Below are 17,607 nucleotides of genomic sequence, written 5' to 3'. Positions count from 1 at the left end.
TGCAGCATAAGGGGGACAAGCATGGGGGTCCTCACAAAAGCACTGCAGGGTCACTGCATCCTCTTCAAACGTTCCTGGCCAGCTCAAATCCTTGAGTAAATCCTGTCCATGAAAAACAGCATCTCCCCAGACACTTCCCAGTTTATTTTTCTTTTAAATTACATCAGATTCCAGGGAAGAAAGTAATTTTGAGAGACGCCCTGGATGCCAGCTGCCTCTGTGTCTATCCCAGCACTGAAACTGGAGAAGGGGAGGGGATTTCATCAAGCTTTGGGACCCACTGTCCCAGAAAACACTTACTATTCTCTGGGAGACAGCAAGGAGGGCACTGTGCCTTTCCCAGCCAGCCGCTGCTGCCTCAGCATTGAGCGTGGCCCTTTGGCATTCCCAAAGCAGGGATTCAACTCCCAGTACAGCAATTAAATCTCTGCATCTTTAGCATGGAGAAAATGAGGATGATTCCAGGGCTGGGAGGCTGAGGATGGATGCCAGCACCTCTTTGCTGCCTGCTCTGCTTCTGAGCAAAGCAGGCTTTCAGACCATCCTCTTCCTCCAGGTCTGAGACCAAGGGGATGTGGAAAGGGATCCAAGCAGTGCTGCCACGCTGGTAGCCCCTCAGTTATTTACTTTAATATTAAATTCCACACATATTTCCTGCTCTCCCAAAGGCAGCTGTGGAGCATATGAGCTGCCAATGGAGCTGCTCTCAGAGGAGGACAGTAGAGGCCCCCAGATGCCAGCATATCCCTCCACAAACAGCAGGACACTCAGGGGGTTGTTCCATGTCCCCAGGGGCACTCCAACCACTCCAGTCTCACCTGATGACTTTTTGTCTCCCTGCTATGTGTGGGGATGACAGTTCAGGCACTGAGACCCTCAAGATCTCTCTCAGCCTGCCCATCCGAGACCCTCAAGATCTCTCTCAGCCTGCCCATCCGAGACCCTCAAGATCTCTCTCAGCCTGCCCATCCACCAATTCCTTCCCTGGATGTGGACCACATTCCCTTCAGGGAGGGTTCCCCTGCTCTCACCCCCTTTCACAGAGCACTGAATCCCATGTTTTAAACTGATCTTCCTGCCACTGGCAACAGTTCCCAGGACTGCACCAGAAATCCCACATTAGACAGATGCCAGGCAGCACCTGCCCCAGAGGAGCAGTGAAACAACCCACTCCACTTGTCAAGGATCAGCCACAGGAAGGAGAAAACTACAGCTAGGACAAATGGATCCCAACTGCTGATGTTAAGTAAGTGTCAAAGACAAAAGCACAAGGGAAAGTTGGTTATTACAGGAGCCTGGATCTCCAGCTGCTCTTACCTGCAGGGAGCAGACCTGTGCTCCCTTCTCCACAGTGTCCCACAGGTGCCTAAATGATGGAACATCAATTCAGTAAGGAAAGGTTTTAATTCAGAGCCTCGTGGAAGGGGAATGTCCTAAAGAATTGACAGGATGCATTGAGGAGGTGGTGGAAGGGAAGGATGGTCACAACTGGGAGGGATGACTTGGGAGCAAAAAAGGGACTAAGGACCCTGGAAAAACAGAGGGAAGGAGTTCTCTGGCTTGGTGGAAGTTTGAGGACAAGGCAAGGATCAATGTTTCTCAGGATGTCCTGCAAGGAAGCACAGTGACAGCTCTCAAGCACTGCTGGAGAAACAAGAGGAAAAGAAAGTGAACACATAGAAAAAGTCTCAGAGAGCCAGTGGCAGAGTGGAAGTCCCCAGCATCCAAACCACAGCTGGAAGAGGTGGCAAACTCATCCAGGGACAGTGAGGGATGACAGGGGAACATCATGTGAGAGCCAGGCAGAGCACATACCAGGTGTTTGACTGACCTAGGGAAGAGATGGCAGCCCCTGAGCATGCCGCGCTTTACAGCCTTGGTGGAAAATTCCAGCCCTGCATAATCTCCTGGGGTTCCTGTAAGATTGTGACACGGAGAGAGGGACCAAACAGGAAAGAATTAGAGGAAAAATGCCTCTCTTCTGGCAGCCACCATGGCTGTGCCAGGAGTTAGCAGCAGCAGAGCAGCCAGCCCTGCCTCCCCCTCCTCCGGCCGCCTCTATAAACACGCAGGGCTTACTCAGAAGATTAGGAGGGAACAGGGCAAAGGACAACAGAGTCTCTTTTGTAATGAGGAGGGATTATGGCATCAAGTGACCGGCTGCAGCTCCCAAGTGGGTCTCAGGCTCCTTAGCACACCGTGTGGGGCAGGTCCAATCCCCCCATGAGCCAAGGGGGCACGAGGAGGCGGGCGGTGGCCCGGGCCACAAAGGACCCAGCGGGGACACGTGCGGGACCAAACCTCCCCAGCCTCCAGCGCGGCTCAGGAGCTCATGACTGTGAGTATCTGGTCCTCCTAACAGCAGCAGGGGGATCACTCTCTCCTTCCAAGATGCATCTTCCTGCCTATCTGTGTCCTCTGGCTCCATCCCTCTGCTCTGTCTGCTTGTTGTCTTTGTGATACCTGCTTAGACTGCTTGGATCTGTTTGCAGTGGGTGATGCACCTGATGTCCCTGAATCTTGCTTGCTGTGGGGTCTCACAACTGCATTCCAGGTCAGTTGACTTCCAGGTGTAATGGTTAATCCAGAGGGATGAGCAGGGGCATGAATGCAGGCAGTGGCAGGCAGCAGCTCCCTGGGTGGGCTCTTCCTGCCCATCCCGACTCCAGTGTGCCAGTGAGTCACCTCCCTCCACAGACCTCAGCCCCAAATGGAACATGCCAGCTGCCCAGTGACATCCCAGGGCAGCCCAGCACAGGCTGGCAGGTGGGCAGGGAGGTGCCTTAATCATTCAGGGCTGGAGGGAAAAGCACTGGGAAAAGCCCCATATTCCATATGGGAGAAGAACAGAGTAGAGGTGGGAGACATCCATTATGTACATGGACAAGAGCTGGAGTTTTCCTTCTTTGGTAAAAAAGTGAATCTGTATTTGAATTACGCAACGAAGAATCTCCCTGAGCGCTTTCGAGCCCCAATGCCCAGAGAAAAGAGGCAGCTTCGTGTAAGAGGCCCCAAAAATATAGGGGTTTTGGGCATGCTCTTCTCTTCTGGGCAGCCCATGTGTGCAGCCTCTGGGGCAGTTAAAACCTACTGTTACAAGTGCTGTGCCCAGAAATCTATATGGAATGGACACGAGGATTTAGTGAAATGGGCATTTCTGCAGCTGGGGACAGGGACAGCTCTGCTCCTCTGTATCACCCTAAAGAGGGGACTCAGGGACCTGAGTTATGACAGGTCCCAAAGGAGGGGCAGCACCAAAAGCCAAACCCAGGACAAAGATGCTGCTTGGTTGAAATAGCCAGAAATCCAGACTTTGCTGGTTTTCTTCACAGCAGCAGCTCACTGGGACCTGAGTTGTCTCCACCAAAGTGTAGGTATCTCACCAGGATGCTTAAATGAGAAACATGGGCCCAAACTTATCTGCCTTCAGCTGCTGCAGGGCGTGAACTGTCCCTTGAAGTGCTTCTTCACCCCCAACATTCAGAGGAGAGCCCCATAATCATTAACATTATTACCTCTGTTAAATAGCAATGCCTGGTGACATGTTAGGATTTAGAAATACCAATAGTTTCACCTTGGATAATTATTTCTAACCCAAGGAATCATTCACCAGTCTGCCTGGAATGGATAATACTGGTGTCTTGTTGTTTGTAGGGTTGTTTTTTTTTTTTCACAAATTCAGCTTTATACAAATATGAGTCAGATTATTAATTGATTATAAGGAATTATTTATGCAAGTTAGACTAGAAGTGCAGTGGGGATGCTGCATGTCTGGGGAGCATTTCAGGAGCCTGGATGCCTTTTTTTCATCCACTGTAATTTATTGTGCAGCATATGGTTGAAGGAGAAGGGAGGTGGAGCTGCTGGAATCTGGGCCCTGTGAGCCTGGCCAAACTCCATCCTGCAGATCTCCAACAGGGAAGGCTGCTCTGCCTGCAGGACTAGGATCAGCAGAGTCCAGACAGCTCTGCTTGTTGGGATGCCTTCACCTGGACCTGTCCCAAAAAATCTTTCTGGGGTTTTTCCTTTTCTTAGGTTGGGTTTTTTTTTTCCGGCAGTATTCCAGGAAGATGCTTCCCAACAAGTAGATTTACATATTTGGAACAAAAACTGTATTAAGAAAATTACTGGGATAAGCATAAACTGCAGAGTTTGTGACCCTGAGATTAATCTTACACAAGTGTTCTGTAGAAGGGGGCAGCACATGGGCTCTGTCCTCTCCAACCAGCCAGTCCTACTTGAATGCTAACAATCAAACACTAAAAACAAAAGGATTCACCAGAAAATACATCCTTTATCACTGTAACCAGTTCTGGTGTAGCTCAAGGACAGGGAAAAAATTTGAAACTCAAATTAACTGCCTGCCATAGATTTCCTCCTGGTTCTCTGTGCCACTGCCTTCATCTTACCTGGCTTTTGATCTCAGCTCATTCTGTTTTCTCCTTCCTTTCCATCTTGCTTGGTGGGACACTTGGGATGTCCCTGTATCCTCCTCCTGCTCAAGCTCTGAGCCCTGCTTGTTGTGTGCCTGCACAGGAGCTGTGATGACAGTGACCTACACCAACCGCGTGGCTGATGCCCGCCTGGGCACCTTCTCCCAGCTCCTGCTCCAATGGAAAGGCAGCATCTACAAACTGCTCTATTCCGAGTTCCTGATCTTCATCTCGCTCTACTTCACCATCAGTCTTGTCTACAGGTGAGCACCTTCTCAGCCTGACAGCAGCACAGCCTGGCCTGGAGCAGGACAAGGGAGAAACATGAGACTGGGGCAGAGATCCTGCTGGACAGGCACTCACCAGACTCTGTTCACAGGAGGGAAGGGGAGAGGAGAAGGGAGAGGGAGAACTGCTTCTGTTTGCCCTTTTAGGCTGATCCTGAGTGAGAGCCAAAGGCTGATGTTCGAGAAGCTGGCGCTGTACTGCAACAGCTACGCTGAGCTAATCCCTGTGTCCTTCGTGCTGGGTAAGGAGCTGTCTGGGATCCAACAAGGAGGGGAATGGGACAGCATTTCTTCTCCCTGGTTTGGTAGAGCTCTGCAGGCAGGTGGGATTTACTGAGCAGATCCTTCCCTCTTCCTTTGTAAAACTCCTCAGATGGAATATCCCCCAGCACATCATTTCATATACCCCAGCACATGGCTGGCAGTGCATGCTCTGGGTTCTGTCAGCTCCAGGTGGCACCAAATACACCCAGGGAAACTTGTGGCTGCCTCCATCCCTGAAAGTTTTCAAGGCCAGGCTGGATGGAGCTCTGAACAACCAGGCTAGTGGAATGTGTCCCTGTCCATGGCAGGGGGTTGGAACAAGTTGATCTTTAAGGTCCTTTCCAACCTGAACTATTTAGTGATTCTATGAAGCAAATTATGAAATCCAAACTCTTTTTAGCATGGAGGACTGAATTCCCCTCCAGACATTCCTGCACCCACCCCTGTATGAGCAGAAGAGAAAGGGGGGAGATGGAATGGGAGGAGGAAGCTCTTTTTGGATGCCTGACTCTCTCAGCTCCCCTCTAGGTTTTTACGTGGCCCTGGTGGTGTCCCGCTGGTGGGCCCAGTATGAGAGCATCCCGTGGCCAGACAGGATCATGAACCTGGTGTCCTGCAACGTGGATGGGGAGGACGAGTACGGGAGGCTCCTGCGCCGCACCCTAATGCGCTACAGCAACCTGGTCAGCGTGCTGATCCTGCGCTCTGTCAGCACCGCTGTCTACAAGCGCTTCCCCAGCATGGAGCACGTCGTGAGGGCAGGTCAGTCCTGCTCCTTGCTGCTCCTCTAGGGGCAGACAGCCTTGGGAAAGGCTCTGTGGAAATGGGGTAGTGCTGCTACCTCAGGGCAGGTGGGAATTTGAGTCCCAGGTCTCCGAGCTTAACTGTTGGGCTCCCTGAATCTCCTTGGAAGGTGCTTCTCAAGGTGCAGCAGTTCCCAGTCTGCCCATATCAGCTGGGTTCCCTTGGCAATCCATAGAGATGTGACAGCATTGGCTTCCTAAAAAGAAAAGGCACTTCAGAGACACAAATTATCCCATTCTCAACAAGTGTTTATGAACACATCAGCAGTGCTTTATCTCCCTGCTGACTCGGATCTGATGTGCTGCAGACATCCAAAGTGAAATCCCAATATCCTGCCTTTATGACTCAATGTTTTAACAAGGAGACTTGTCCTTCTGTGTGTCTCCCAAAGCTCTGAGTCTTTCCTGTAAATTTCGAGGAGAGCTAAGGCACCCACCTGAAATTCAGATATTCTCATTTCAGATCAGTTCCTTTCTGCCCTCTATGTCCATCCCTCTCCCATCTGCTCTTCCCTACCCAGGCCTCATGACACCAGAAGAGCACAAGAAGTTTGAAAGCTTGAATTCCCCCCACAACAAGTTTTGGATCCCCTGCGTGTGGTTCTCTAACCTGGCTGTGAAGGCGAGGAATGACGGGAGGATCCGGGACAGCGTGCTGCTCCAAGGCATCCTGAATGTGAGTGACAGAGGTGACAGGCAACTGTTTGAGATCCTGGGGAATGGGAGACACCTGTGTTGCAGGTCCTTGACACACTCCAGGGCAGCCAATGCCAGTGGAGGTTTCTAGGATCCAGAAGGAAAGCCAGAAGGAAGCATGTATCTGCAAGAGGCTAGGAGAAGTCATAAACATCCTCAACAACTGAGGTTCTGTAGAAAACACTGCTGTTAAAAACTCTTGGATAGTTTTGGGCAACAGGCCATGCTCCACAGGCAAGACCTGGCAACAATCCCTGCCCAGCTGCACAGAAAAAGACTCTGGAGCAGCTCATCCTTCTTGGTATTCATTACAGAGAAAGTCACGTGGTTTCTGTGGCCTGAAGGGGGATTCATCTGCCCAGAGAGAGAGAAATCTCCCTCTGGGGTATTTATCTATAGACAGGAGAGAGAAATGGGTGCTCCTGAGGGCATTCTTTGCCTCACCTATTGGCTGCTCATTTTGTTAGGGGAAAACTGCTGTGCAGTGAGCTAGGAAGGGATCTTGGGCTCAGGGGAGACATGCAGGGAGCAGGGAATTCCTCCAAGGCTGAGACTGAGCCCCCTCTCCAGAGGAAGTATCAGCAGAAGGGAAAGGGCTGGAGCAATGAAGGACAGTGGTGTCAGAGAGGCTCTGCATCCCCAGCAAGGGGGTGGGGAGTTATCCTGACAGGCCATTCCTTTTCCCTGCTGCAGGAGCTCAACACCTTGCGCAGCCAGTGTGGGAGACTCTACGGATATGACTGGATCAGCATCCCCCTGGTCTATACCCAGGTGAGAAGGGAATCCCCACTCCTATTGCTCCACCACTGCCTGTGCACTTCCCCATTTACAAGCACACCTTCCTTGGGTTGGAAGGGACCTTAAAGCTCATCCAGTTCCACCCCCTGTCATAGGCAGGGACACCTTCCACTATCCCAGGCTGCTCCAAGCCCTGTCCAACCTGGCCTTGGACACTTCCAGGGATGGAGCAGCCACAGCTTCTCTGGGAAACCTATGCCAGGGCCTCACACCCTCTTAGTAAAGAATTCCTTCCTCATATCTAATCTAAACCTGCCCTTTATCAGTTTAAAACCATTGTCTCTTGTGCCTGTGCAAAAAGTCCCTCTCCCTCCTTTCCTTAAGCTCCCTGCAGGTACTGGAAGGCCACAGTTCCCCCCCTAAAACTTTCTCAATTCCAGGATGAACAACCCTAGCTCTCTCAGCCCATCTTTGTAGAAGTGCTCCATACCTGACTCACCCGTGGAAAATGAAGGATACTCTTGAATCCTGGGCTCATTCCCACTTGCACACATCATCTCCCTTCCATAGGTAGCTTAGCACATGCCCAGCCCAGCCTCCTTTCCCTAACTCAGACACATCCACCTCTCTAGGGGTAACAAATCCACACAGACCCACTCCCAGCACTGCCTTGCAGGGATCACATCCCAGGCAAGGTCCTGGGAAGGCTGTGGCTGGCAGGTACTCAGTTGTTTAACAGCCCAGGCAGACACTTTGGCACCACCTTGCTCCTTTGTCTCCTACAATCCAGCTGCTCAGATAACATGGATGTCCTTCACCGTGAAACAGGAACTGCTGCTGCTCTGGGCAGCACTGAAGGTTACCAGAGAACACCTTGGGAAAGTGTATTCCTGTTTTGAATCCCCTTGTTTGTATCAAGGGAACATATGAGAGTCTTGGTTGCTTTTAACTTGAAAAGGGGAAGTTTCCAGTCTTGTGGTGACAGGGAAAAGCACAAAGCTCAGCACAGCCTGAAATCCAAGCAGGCAAATATTAAAAAAAGCTCAGCATGAGGAACAGGAAGGAAGAAATAGCAATGCCAGGGTTTCCTTCCCGGACTTGGAAGCAGCCTGCCAGCATGGACTGAGCCATGAAACAGGTTCCAGTCCATCCAGGATGTCACGTGCTTGTTGCTGCCACTGGCCTGTGACACCTGCACAGATGTCATTCCAGGGAAGGCATGAAATAGCACCCAGCGTACGTAAAAGCTGAAGGGAAAAGGGAGTATCTGTAGCTTTCTGCAGGGAAGTGCAACCTCTTGCATAAAGCCTGTCACAACTGAATCCAAGATTTAACAGAGGCTACAGAGCCTGCCTTTGGAGCTGTGTGGGGTGGAACTGAAGTGAGATGCTGGGAACTGACGCTGCGCTCGTGTGTCCCTTGGCATCCTTCCCAGGTGGTGACCGTGGCTGTTTACAGCTTCTTCCTGGCCTGTCTGATTGGGAGGCAATTCCTGGATCCAGAGAAAGCATATCCTGGCCATGAGCTGGATCTCTTTGTGCCTGTCTTTACGTTTTTGCAATTCTTCTTCTATGCTGGCTGGTTAAAGGTAAGTCCAAAAAACATGGCTGGAGCTGGAATCTGGCCCAGCCAAGGGTTTTTCCCAGTGTGAGCTTGCTAGGAACCCAGCTGTGTTCTTTGATCTATGGGCAACAATGGGAAGCCAAGAGGGGCTCAGGGATGTGCCAGGACTTTATAATTTTCCAAGTGTCTCATTCTGGACACCAGCTGCACCTTTCCTAAGCTTTGGTCCTGGCTAGTTTGGGGAAAAGAGGCTGCAGTTGCAGAGGGCTGTGTGAGCAGGGGGGAGTTATTGTGAATTCAATTGTCTCACAGCCCCTGGGATGCCTCCACTTTTAACCCACCCCCTTTTGGGAGGAAAAACATGGCTTGAAATTCAAGGGACATCACACCTGACTTCTCCCTGAAGGGAAAGGGGCAGGAATGACAGTGGTAACCTTTGCTGTGTGCTCTCCACATGCAGGTGGCCGAGCAACTCATCAACCCTTTTGGGGAAGATGATGATGACTTTGAAACCAACTGGCTCATCGACAGGAACCTGCAGGTAAAGGGGAGGAAGATCCTCCAGCTGAGCCTCACCTACAGAGGAACACCAAGGCAGGATTGCTCAGGGGGTTTAGCCAGCCCTACTCGTGCAGTGACTAAATTCTCCTGTGACACCTCTGCCCCCCACCTCGCTGCCTGTGATGGGAGAGATCCCCCGAATCCACACCAGGGAATTTGGGCCTTTTGGCATATCTTTGTACACAGAGGCCAACTGCAGCTTCAGTCCATGCTCTGGCACATGGAATGCATCCAGGTCACACAGCCTCAGCTGCCTTTGAATGACACATCATTCCTGCCTCTCCTTGCCTTTCCCATGCTGTGTCCATCTAAAACTGCCTCCTCTGCTTTCTGCCATGCACTAACTCTGCACCTCCAGCCCTTCTGTACTAGTGAGCCTCTTGCTTTCCTGCCTCCGTCAACATCATTTCCATTCCAGTAATCAAATCTGTGTGTGAGAAACAACCCAAGTGACAGGAAACCACAGCAACCCCAGCCACTTGCCCAGCTTCCGTGCTGCACTGCTTCCTCCAGCCCTGCATTCCGACACACAAGAGATACTCACCCTGTGTGACATTCCTGCTGTCCCCCACAGGTGTCCCTCATGGCAGTGGATGAGATGCACCAGGATTTACCCATCCTGGAGAAGGACCTGTACTGGAATGAGCCTGATCCCCAGCCTCCTTACACCGCAGCCACCGCCGAGTACAAGCGCCCGTCCTTCCTGGGCTCCACTTTTGACATCAGGTGAGTGTAGGGACACAATGTCACAACATCTGCATCAGGTCTTGTGCAGGATATAACACTTCAGGAGCTTTTAGGCTCACCCACAACAGCCAGCATCCTCCATAGAAAAGGATAATTCTGACCTCCTTCCTCCACTCACCTGTGCAATGAGCATCCCTCTTTTGGGGGACTAATATCTAACAACAATACAGGGAGAGGCTTGCCACTGGCAGCAGCATTCCCGGTGCTGCCAGCAGCATTCCTAGTGCTGCCAGCCTCTCCAGGAGATCCTCCCCCCCTGTGGTTGTGTAACAGCTCACTTTGCCTTTCCCAGCATGCAGAAGGAAGAGATGGAGTTCCAGCCCCTGGAGCAGATTAAAGAGAACGAAGAGGCCAACCACTCCACTCCCTTGCTGGGACACCTGGGCCGCCTCCTGGGTGTCCAGTCTCCAAGCTTCTCCAGGTCCTCTTCCCGGATGAACCTGCTGCGCCGGCGAGGAGATCCCACGTCACCCTTCTCCCATTACACCTACCACGACATGGGGAAGGCTGGAAGCCCTTGTGGCATCAATCAGCCAAGGGGAGACTCCCAGGAGCAGTGGGACAGTGAAGAGGGAAAACTGAGGGAGTTTGATGCCTTCATGTCCACCCCCTTTTACGAGAGGCCTGGTTTCTACAGCGCTCCACAGACACCCATCAGCTCCATCCCCATGATTTTCCCTTCCCGACGCCCAGGGCGCAAGAAGCCGCCGGCGCTCTCCAGCATCGCCGCGTGCTCCACTTCCCTTCGGGATGTCATCGTCAACGCCTCCCCTTCCAGGGCCAGCGACATGGACAAGAGCCAGAGCTCCCTGGGCTCTGCTGCAAAGGAAACCTTTGTTTGGCCCACAGAGAGGAGCAAAGGTCCCGACTCCATGGCTGTGACAGTAGAAGAAGGAAAGAGCAGCTCCAGGGAAGCCGCCACCACGGGAAGCCCGGGAGCGCGGTCCACAGCATCCAACAGCCCAAAATTCCCCTTCCTGGCAGAGTCCCCTGAGCATGAGAAGCAAGGCAGCTTCAAGAGTCTGAAGAGTTCCAGAGCCTCTCACCCACCCTGGCTAAACCTGGAGAGCACAGCCTCGGCCACTCCCAATTCAGAGCATTCCAGTGCCTTTCACACCCCCAGTAACAAAACCCCAGGAGGCAGCACCTCCCTCTGCTTCTCCTTTACTCCTGTCACCTCTCCAGTGCTGGAGAGGTCCCACAAGGGCAACCTGGGCCCTGAGGCTCGCAGCCTGAGTTTGGAAGATGCAGCCAGTGCTCCAGACCAGCACCCCGAGGTTTCCAGGAACATGAGAGACACTGGGAATGGAAGCACTAACCCCCCTGCTCCAAAAGAGCCCAGGAGAGCAGAGAGTCCATCCCCCAACGACTCTGGCATCTCCCTAGCTGAGGGTGACTATGTGGGGCTGATGGAGGTGATCCTGGAGGCCAGTGAAAGCCCAGGGGAGGAGCAGATGGATCAATACAGCTAAAGGAGGCCCCATGGATCCTTGGGACACATGCCTTATCCTCACTCCTGGCACTCACCCAAACAGAAGTGCTGGACATGCAGCTGGAGCCCAGCCTGGGCTAAAACCAGGACTAGGACATACTGCTCCTGGCCTCAGCTACAGTAGCAGGCACAACTCATGTTGCAACGAGAACAAAAGCACTAAAAAACCCTTAGAACACTCTAGCAAAAGAATAAGACTTTCAGTGCTAAGGATTGCAGGTACCAGCCTGACCAGGCAGGTGTAGCCCTGAACAGAAGCACAGTTAATGTGGACACTTCCCTCCTCACAGCAAGAATGAGGACTTGAGCTTCCAAGTCTCAGGCAGGACTTGCACTCCTAAAGAGATACTCCAGGGAAAGTAAGGGACTGAAGCAAGTCACATCATGTGTGATGCAGACCCACAGTGCTTCTTCCAGGCCTGTCTGGCTGGTGTTTTCCAGTACTGAGAAAGTACTGGAACAAGGCAGGGTAAGGGCCTACCGACCAGCACAGGCAGCTGCAGCATCTGCCCAGCACATCACTTCCTTATGAAGTTCCACATCCCCCCTGCCACAGATCTGACAGTGCTCAGAGAAAGCTGGATGGCAGCAGACACCACTCAGAAAATAAAAGTGAGGCTCAAGCCCAGGACCTTGGTTTCATTTCCTCATTTTAGTTCCCTGCAAGGAATTTAAAGAAACCAGAGATTTTCCTACTTCTGCCTTCAGCAGCAGCTGCAAATCCCCCAATGTCACAAGTTGACCTCCCACTGCCTTTGCTACAGCTGCTTGCTCTCCCTCCAAACTAAACAGGAAAAGCCAGCTGGAACCAAGTCACTTTATTGGCTGGAGGGCAGTACATAAAACACAAAGAGAGAGGGGGGATATTTGGTACAGAGTATGGAACTGTTTATCTAGATAGCTGAAGCTGCATGCACGGCTGGACAGTAAGTAGGAGTCCCAGTGAAACCCACAGCATGGCTCTTGGCAAGGCTTCAGCTGTTATTGTCACAGTCCCCGAGGGTGTGCTTGTCGAAGAGATACTCTGCCATGCCGTATTTGGGGGCCCCCATCTTCCGCAGGTTGGTCACATGGTCACCCAGCTCCTTGATGGCTTTCACCTGCTCATCCAGGTAATGGGTCTCAATGAAGTCACACAACTGAAAGGGAGACCAGAGGTTTAAATTCAGGCCTGAAATCCTACCAAGGCTCACTAGGGAAAGGAGAGGAAAGCAGCCTCTAGTTTTGTTTCACAACAAGATCAAAGGGAACCAGGCTTACATGGGTTCACTTGCTCCAGAACCCTGCAGAGCCAGGCAGCTCAGGAAGCCTCTCCTCTTCCTCACTGCAGGAAGCATTAGCCAAGCTCCTGAACAGATTTAGACTCCCTGACCACACAGCACACTCACAGCAGTGAGGACTGATACCTCTGTGTTTGTTTTCAAAAGTCCCTCTAACTTAGGCAGGAAACTCCTAAGAGTGGTTGGATTCTCACAAGTACTAATCCCTTCTTGATATTAAGCAACTTCAAACCAGCCTTGCCAAAACCTTTCATCTGTGTAGAATTCCATGTTTTCAGACACTGTTCTGAAACATCGGGGCTTTTAATATTCTGAAGCAACTCCAGAATTTTGTGGCAAAAAAGCCTCGTGACAAAAAGCCTTAAAAAGATGGAACTCAACCCCCTCAGAAACAGTCTCCATAGAGACTGTTCAGAGATACTTCAGAGGGAATAAAGCAGGTCCATGCCACCTTAAAAATGCTCTTTAAAAAAGGACTTTGGAAGGGCTGCACCCCGGTTCATTTTTTTCTAACTTTAACCACACCAGGAACACACAGCTGATCTCTAAACCCACACAATTAGGACACATCCTTGGACAGCCATATTGGTTTTCAGCATCCACTTACGTGTGGGTCGTTCTTTTCGGTTGCCAATTTGTGCAGTTCTAGCAGTGATTGGTTCACGTTTTTCTCCAGGTGCAGGGCACACTCCATGGCAGTCAGGCCATTCTCCCAGTCATCACGGTCTGGCTTCTGGCAGGGGAAAGCACAGGACATGTTTTCTGTAAGAGCCCACAGACCAGTAGGGTGTGGAGTCTTTAGACCACTCTCAAGGCCTGTTTAGGCCAAGTTTAGGCATTTATGCAAAGTCAAGAATTTGAAGTGCACCCTCAGAACAGAACTGAGTGAACCTTTAAAGTCCCACTTCTCAAAAAAGAGAATTCTCAAAAAAGAGAATTAATAAGAACAGAGCACTTCTCTGTTAAATTTAACAACTGATGAACCATCTGCCTTCTGGTTCTGCCCTCATAACACAGCAAACAAACTGGGGCTAAGCGCCCTCTCCTTATACTAGAAGTACTTTTTATTAGTCCATCAGCACCAATTATCAAATTACTACACATCTCACATTACTGTGCCTCTCCAGTGTCAGCTGCTGCTCCCTCTGGGAGAGAATCCACAGGAGGTGGGCTATTCATCCCCTTCCAGCATGGGGACAGTCCCCAAATCCACTACTGACCTTGATGTCCTGCAGGAAGATGCGCCCACCCCTCTGGTTCTGCAGCTTCATCAGCTTCTCAGCGTGCTCCCGCTCCTCATGGGACTGATGCAGGAAGTACTTGGCAAAGTTTTTCAGGGCCACATCATCCCGGTCAAAATAGTAGGACTGAAAAATAAAGTGTTCACAGGCTCAAAAACCTTGCTTCAGGATGGCTGCAGTCCAAGGCCAGGCCAGCAAGGCAGTGTGGAACAACTCTGCCCTTAGTACCGTTCGATTTTTCCAGCTAGTATTAAATTTTAACCTGTATCTCTACCAAGGGCACAAATAAATGGTGTTTGTGTCCTTGGCTCAGCTCTGAAGATACAAAAAAACCCCACCCTGACACTCCAATACCTGGTCTGAGCACCATTAAACTGCAGCCTTGAAAAGCCTTTTTCAAGGAGAAATCTTCCCTTTGTTTGCCCAAGCTTGTTTACAATGATCACATTGCAACACCAGGTAAGGGTAAGCCAAGAACTTTTAGGTACTTGTGCAATAAAGCCCTCTAGACTTTCCAGGGACAAGATTAAGAAATATGCTTTCTATTTTTAGGGAAAAAATTAATATTACATTTAAAATACAAAAGGTGAGCGGAACTAAAATATAAATTCAACAGTAAATACATTTTTGAAAGCAAAAAAACCTAACAGCAGTTAGAAGCCATCACACAGCTTGTTTATTTCTTGGTCAGAGCCATTAGTAGGATTCAATGGAAAGTTCTGTATCTACTGCCAATTATTTACCAACCTACTGCAGAATTCTCTCATACTGAACCAGCGGCCTGGAGGTTCAAGGCAAGAGACTGGTGCTTGTGCACCACTATCACCCACCAAAACAGGCTCAAAAGAGGGCTCAGAAACAAATTAGCATAGAAAAAAGGTGTGAAGTGCCACGACAGAGCGCAGTGTCACTAGAAAGCCTAAATGTCCCTGCACGCCCAAAGCACCAGGATTGCTGCACAGAGGTCACGGAATGGCTAAAACGTGCGCCTCGGGCCAAAGGAGACATGCAAACAGAGGGCCCAACGAAACCACGGATTCCTACCGATTCCTGGAGGAAAACCCGTGCCTGGGAGGCCAGCACGACTGCGGGAAAGGTGCCAAGCGCCTCATGAGGCACCTCCCGCTCCCCAGCCCGGCCCCAAGGGCAGAGGCGGCGGCGAGGCGCTGAGCTGGGCTGATAACGGGGCCGCCAAGGGCAAGGGCCGCGGGGCCCGCGGAGCAGCCGAGATAAAAGGGCCTCACCTACACCCAGGGGACGGCGCAGACGGGCCTGGAGGCGGAGGGGGGAGGAGGAGGTGGAGAAAGAGGAGGAGGAGGAGCTGGGCCCGCAGGCACCGCCCGGCACCCAGGAACCCCCCGCCGGGCCAGGCCCTTCTGCGGCCCCTTTATCCCGCGCAGGACCCTTCCCTCACCCCGCCGAGCCCACTGCCCCCGCGGCTCTCACCATGCTGAGGTACACGTAGGACGCGTAGAGCTCCAGGTTGATCTGGCGGTTGACGGCGGCCTCGCAGTCCTGGTGGTAGTTCTGGCGCACCTGAGAGGGGGGCGCTGCCATGGCTGGGTTGCTCCGGTGAGTCTTGCGGTGAATGTGCTGTCGGTGGTGATGGGGGGGCGCGGCGGGCCCGAGCGCGGCCGGTTCCGTCCAAGCACTGTTGACGCAGGAACCCGCTTCGCTCCGCCGCCGACGCGCTGTGAGGGCCGCCCGCCCGCCGACGCGCCTTTTATAGGGGCGCGCGCCAGGCCGCGCCCCCGCGAGGGGCGGGACTTCCCGGCGCGCCTCTGCTGGCCCGGCGTGACTCAGCACCCGCCCAGGCCACGCCCACCGCGGGGCGGGGCCAGCGCGCGCCCTTTCCCGCCACGCGCGCGCCCTCCCGCCCTCCCTCCCTCCGTCCATCATAGAATGGCTCCATGTGTTGGAAAATCCCCCAAAATCACCGAGTTCGGCCCTTTTTCCCCCCAGCGCTCTGCCCAGCCTGCCGCCAAACCGTGTCCCACACCCGTGCGGGATCGAGGGCTTTGCTGCTGCCCCGGGCTGTTCGCGCCAATGCCTGACCGCACTCTGCTGGGGGAAAAAGTTTCTGAAGTCCTTGTTAAATCCAGAAATTGAAGGCCAAAAGTAAAAAACTGAGCCTTCTGGTAGTGGGATGACTATTTCAGCTGCTTTTGGTGCTGGCCCAGTCATTCAGTGTGTGCCATCATTTATTTTCAATAAACATCGGGTTCTTCAGTCATTCAGTTCGCTTACTAATTTAAACAAACATTGGAGTCTTTTACTTTCTGCTTTCTGAAGTTTTGAATAGGTTACAAGTGGCTGGAAACCTCCTGCTTAAACTGAAATCATCCCATATCACTGAACTCCCAAAATCTTGCCTCTTCCCAAGCTAATGTTTAACCCTGGCTTTCCCCAGGCCAATGTTCCTGATGAAATCCATCAGAAATACAATTTACTGAGCCTGTAAACCCAGATTAAATAACTTTTCCTGTATGTACTGAGCCCGTAAACCCAGATTAAATAATTTTTCCTGTATGTACCGAGACCATAAACTCTGATTAAATAATTTTTTTCCTCTCACAGCTCCTTCTACACATTTTTATCAGGTCTTTGACCCTTTCCAGCACTGTGGGATGTCCCATGCGTGACTGCACCAGTGCTGTGTGTGGGTAAAGGGCAGCACCACAGCACTTTTCCAGACACTCCAAACGCCCTGGAGGGAACAGGGAGCCTCAGCCTCCCTTTGTTTCAGGGTTTTCTGCTGCTCCTGTCGGTTAACCATCACAAGTAATTAAGATCTATAAGATAACGTGGGTCATACCTATGCTTCAGCAGGCTGCCAGGTAAGGTACATTTCAAATCTCCTGTTCTCCTCCCACATAAATGCTTATGTAAAAAAAAAAAAAAAATTGTAGCTGCTGGGCAGACTCTTTTAATTCTTTTTTTTTTTTCTTTATTCCTGTGTTCACAGTGGAGTGTCTTCACGACAGGAACATCAAACAAACCTCCCTAATTGCGAAGTTTGTATCAGGAATATTTCCTCTGCAGCTCGGACAGTCTGTGCCACCCGTGACAGCACGTCAGTAGGATTAGGGAAGTCCCAAATTCTGCTTTCTGGAGTTGCACAATGTGCATTGTGTTTGATGACAGCAGATTTTCGTGGGCAGGAGAGGAAACACGGGGTTGCACAGCCATTGGGGTCATGTCTTGGTAACCAAGGTGAAGAATTCACCCCTCTGCTCTTACAGGAGATTAGGTTCAGCCATACCCAGATCCTCCCTGTCTCAAACTGCTGTTTTAATTCTGACTTAACTTCATACTTTTTCCTCATGGCCTGGTTCAGGCTTCCTTTTAGCTTGTGCTGCTCTTCACGAAAATCCATTGAAAATACAATCCCTGAATTATTTGAGTTGGAAGGAACCTTAAACATCACCCTGTTCCACCCTGGAGACACTTTCCACTATCCCAGGTTGCTCCAAGCCCTGTCCAACCTGCCCTTGGACACTTC

General features: G+C 51.5%; 2 protein-coding genes across 3 annotated transcripts; one reads left to right on the top strand and one right to left on the bottom strand.

Moving 5' to 3' along the window:
- The first annotated feature begins 974 nt into the window (after positions 1–974).
- Positions 975–12,475, top strand: LOC146436908 (bestrophin-1-like). Of its 2 annotated transcripts, XM_085063297.1 has the most exons (10): positions 975–2,338; positions 4,537–4,696; positions 4,868–4,962; positions 5,513–5,746; positions 6,309–6,463; positions 7,177–7,254; positions 8,657–8,809; positions 9,245–9,325; positions 9,920–10,071; positions 10,385–12,475. In XM_085063297.1, exons 2-10 carry the CDS (start codon positions 4,545–4,547, stop codon positions 11,562–11,564), a joined length of 2,280 nt encoding a protein of 759 aa, XP_084919423.1. In that variant the 5' UTR covers positions 975–2,338; positions 4,537–4,544; the 3' UTR covers positions 11,565–12,475. The 2 variants fall into 2 exon arrangements, with proteins under 2 accessions (XP_084919423.1, XP_084919424.1); XM_085063298.1 differs by lacking the exon at positions 975–2,338 and having other exon boundaries at positions 3,315–4,696.
- On the bottom strand, positions 12,388–15,808 carry FTH1 (ferritin heavy chain 1). Its single transcript, XM_085063311.1, has 4 exons — positions 15,552–15,808; positions 14,085–14,231; positions 13,472–13,597; positions 12,388–12,723 (listed from the first exon to the last, which is right to left on the bottom strand). The coding sequence occupies exons 1-4, from the start codon at positions 15,660–15,662 to the stop codon at positions 12,559–12,561; spliced, it is 549 nt and encodes a 182-aa protein (XP_084919437.1). The 5' UTR covers positions 15,663–15,808; the 3' UTR covers positions 12,388–12,558.
- Positions 15,809–17,607: the final 1,799 nt, after the last annotated feature.

The sequence above is a fragment of the Lichenostomus cassidix genome, chromosome 5 (genome assembly GCF_008360975.1).
Source record: "Lichenostomus cassidix isolate B80296 chromosome 5, HeHo_3.0, whole genome shotgun sequence".
Lineage (NCBI taxonomy): Eukaryota > Metazoa > Chordata > Aves > Passeriformes > Meliphagidae > Lichenostomus > Lichenostomus cassidix.
The sequence above is the reverse complement of the archived record's forward strand: the minus strand, read 5'-3'. Positions and strand labels throughout refer to the sequence as shown.

What these genes read in the sequence shown, in the direction of transcription:
- LOC146436908 (XM_085063297.1), top strand. Translation starts at nt 4,545, where the DNA reads ATGACAGTGACCTACACCAACCGCGTGGCTGATGCCCGCCTGGGCACC. An exon ending in ACCATCAGTCTTGTCTACAG is followed by an intron (nt 4,697 to 4,867) that starts GTGAGCACCTTC and finishes TTGCCCTTTTAG; the next exon opens with GCTGATCCTGAGTGAGAGCC. An exon ending in TCATCGACAGGAACCTGCAG is followed by an intron (nt 9,326 to 9,919) that starts GTAAAGGGGAGG and finishes TGTCCCCCACAG; the next exon opens with GTGTCCCTCATGGCAGTGGA.
- FTH1 (XM_085063311.1), bottom strand. Translation starts at nt 15,662, where the DNA reads ATGGCAGCGCCCCCCTCTCAGGTGCGCCAGAACTACCACCAGGACTGC. An exon ending in CCTACGTGTACCTCAGCATG is followed by an intron (nt 14,232 to 15,551) that starts GTGAGAGCCGCG and finishes TTTATTTTTCAG; the next exon opens with TCCTACTATTTTGACCGGGA. An exon ending in CCGAAAAGAACGACCCACAC is followed by an intron (nt 12,724 to 13,471) that starts GTAAGTGGATGC and finishes TCTCCCTTTCAG; the next exon opens with TTGTGTGACTTCATTGAGAC.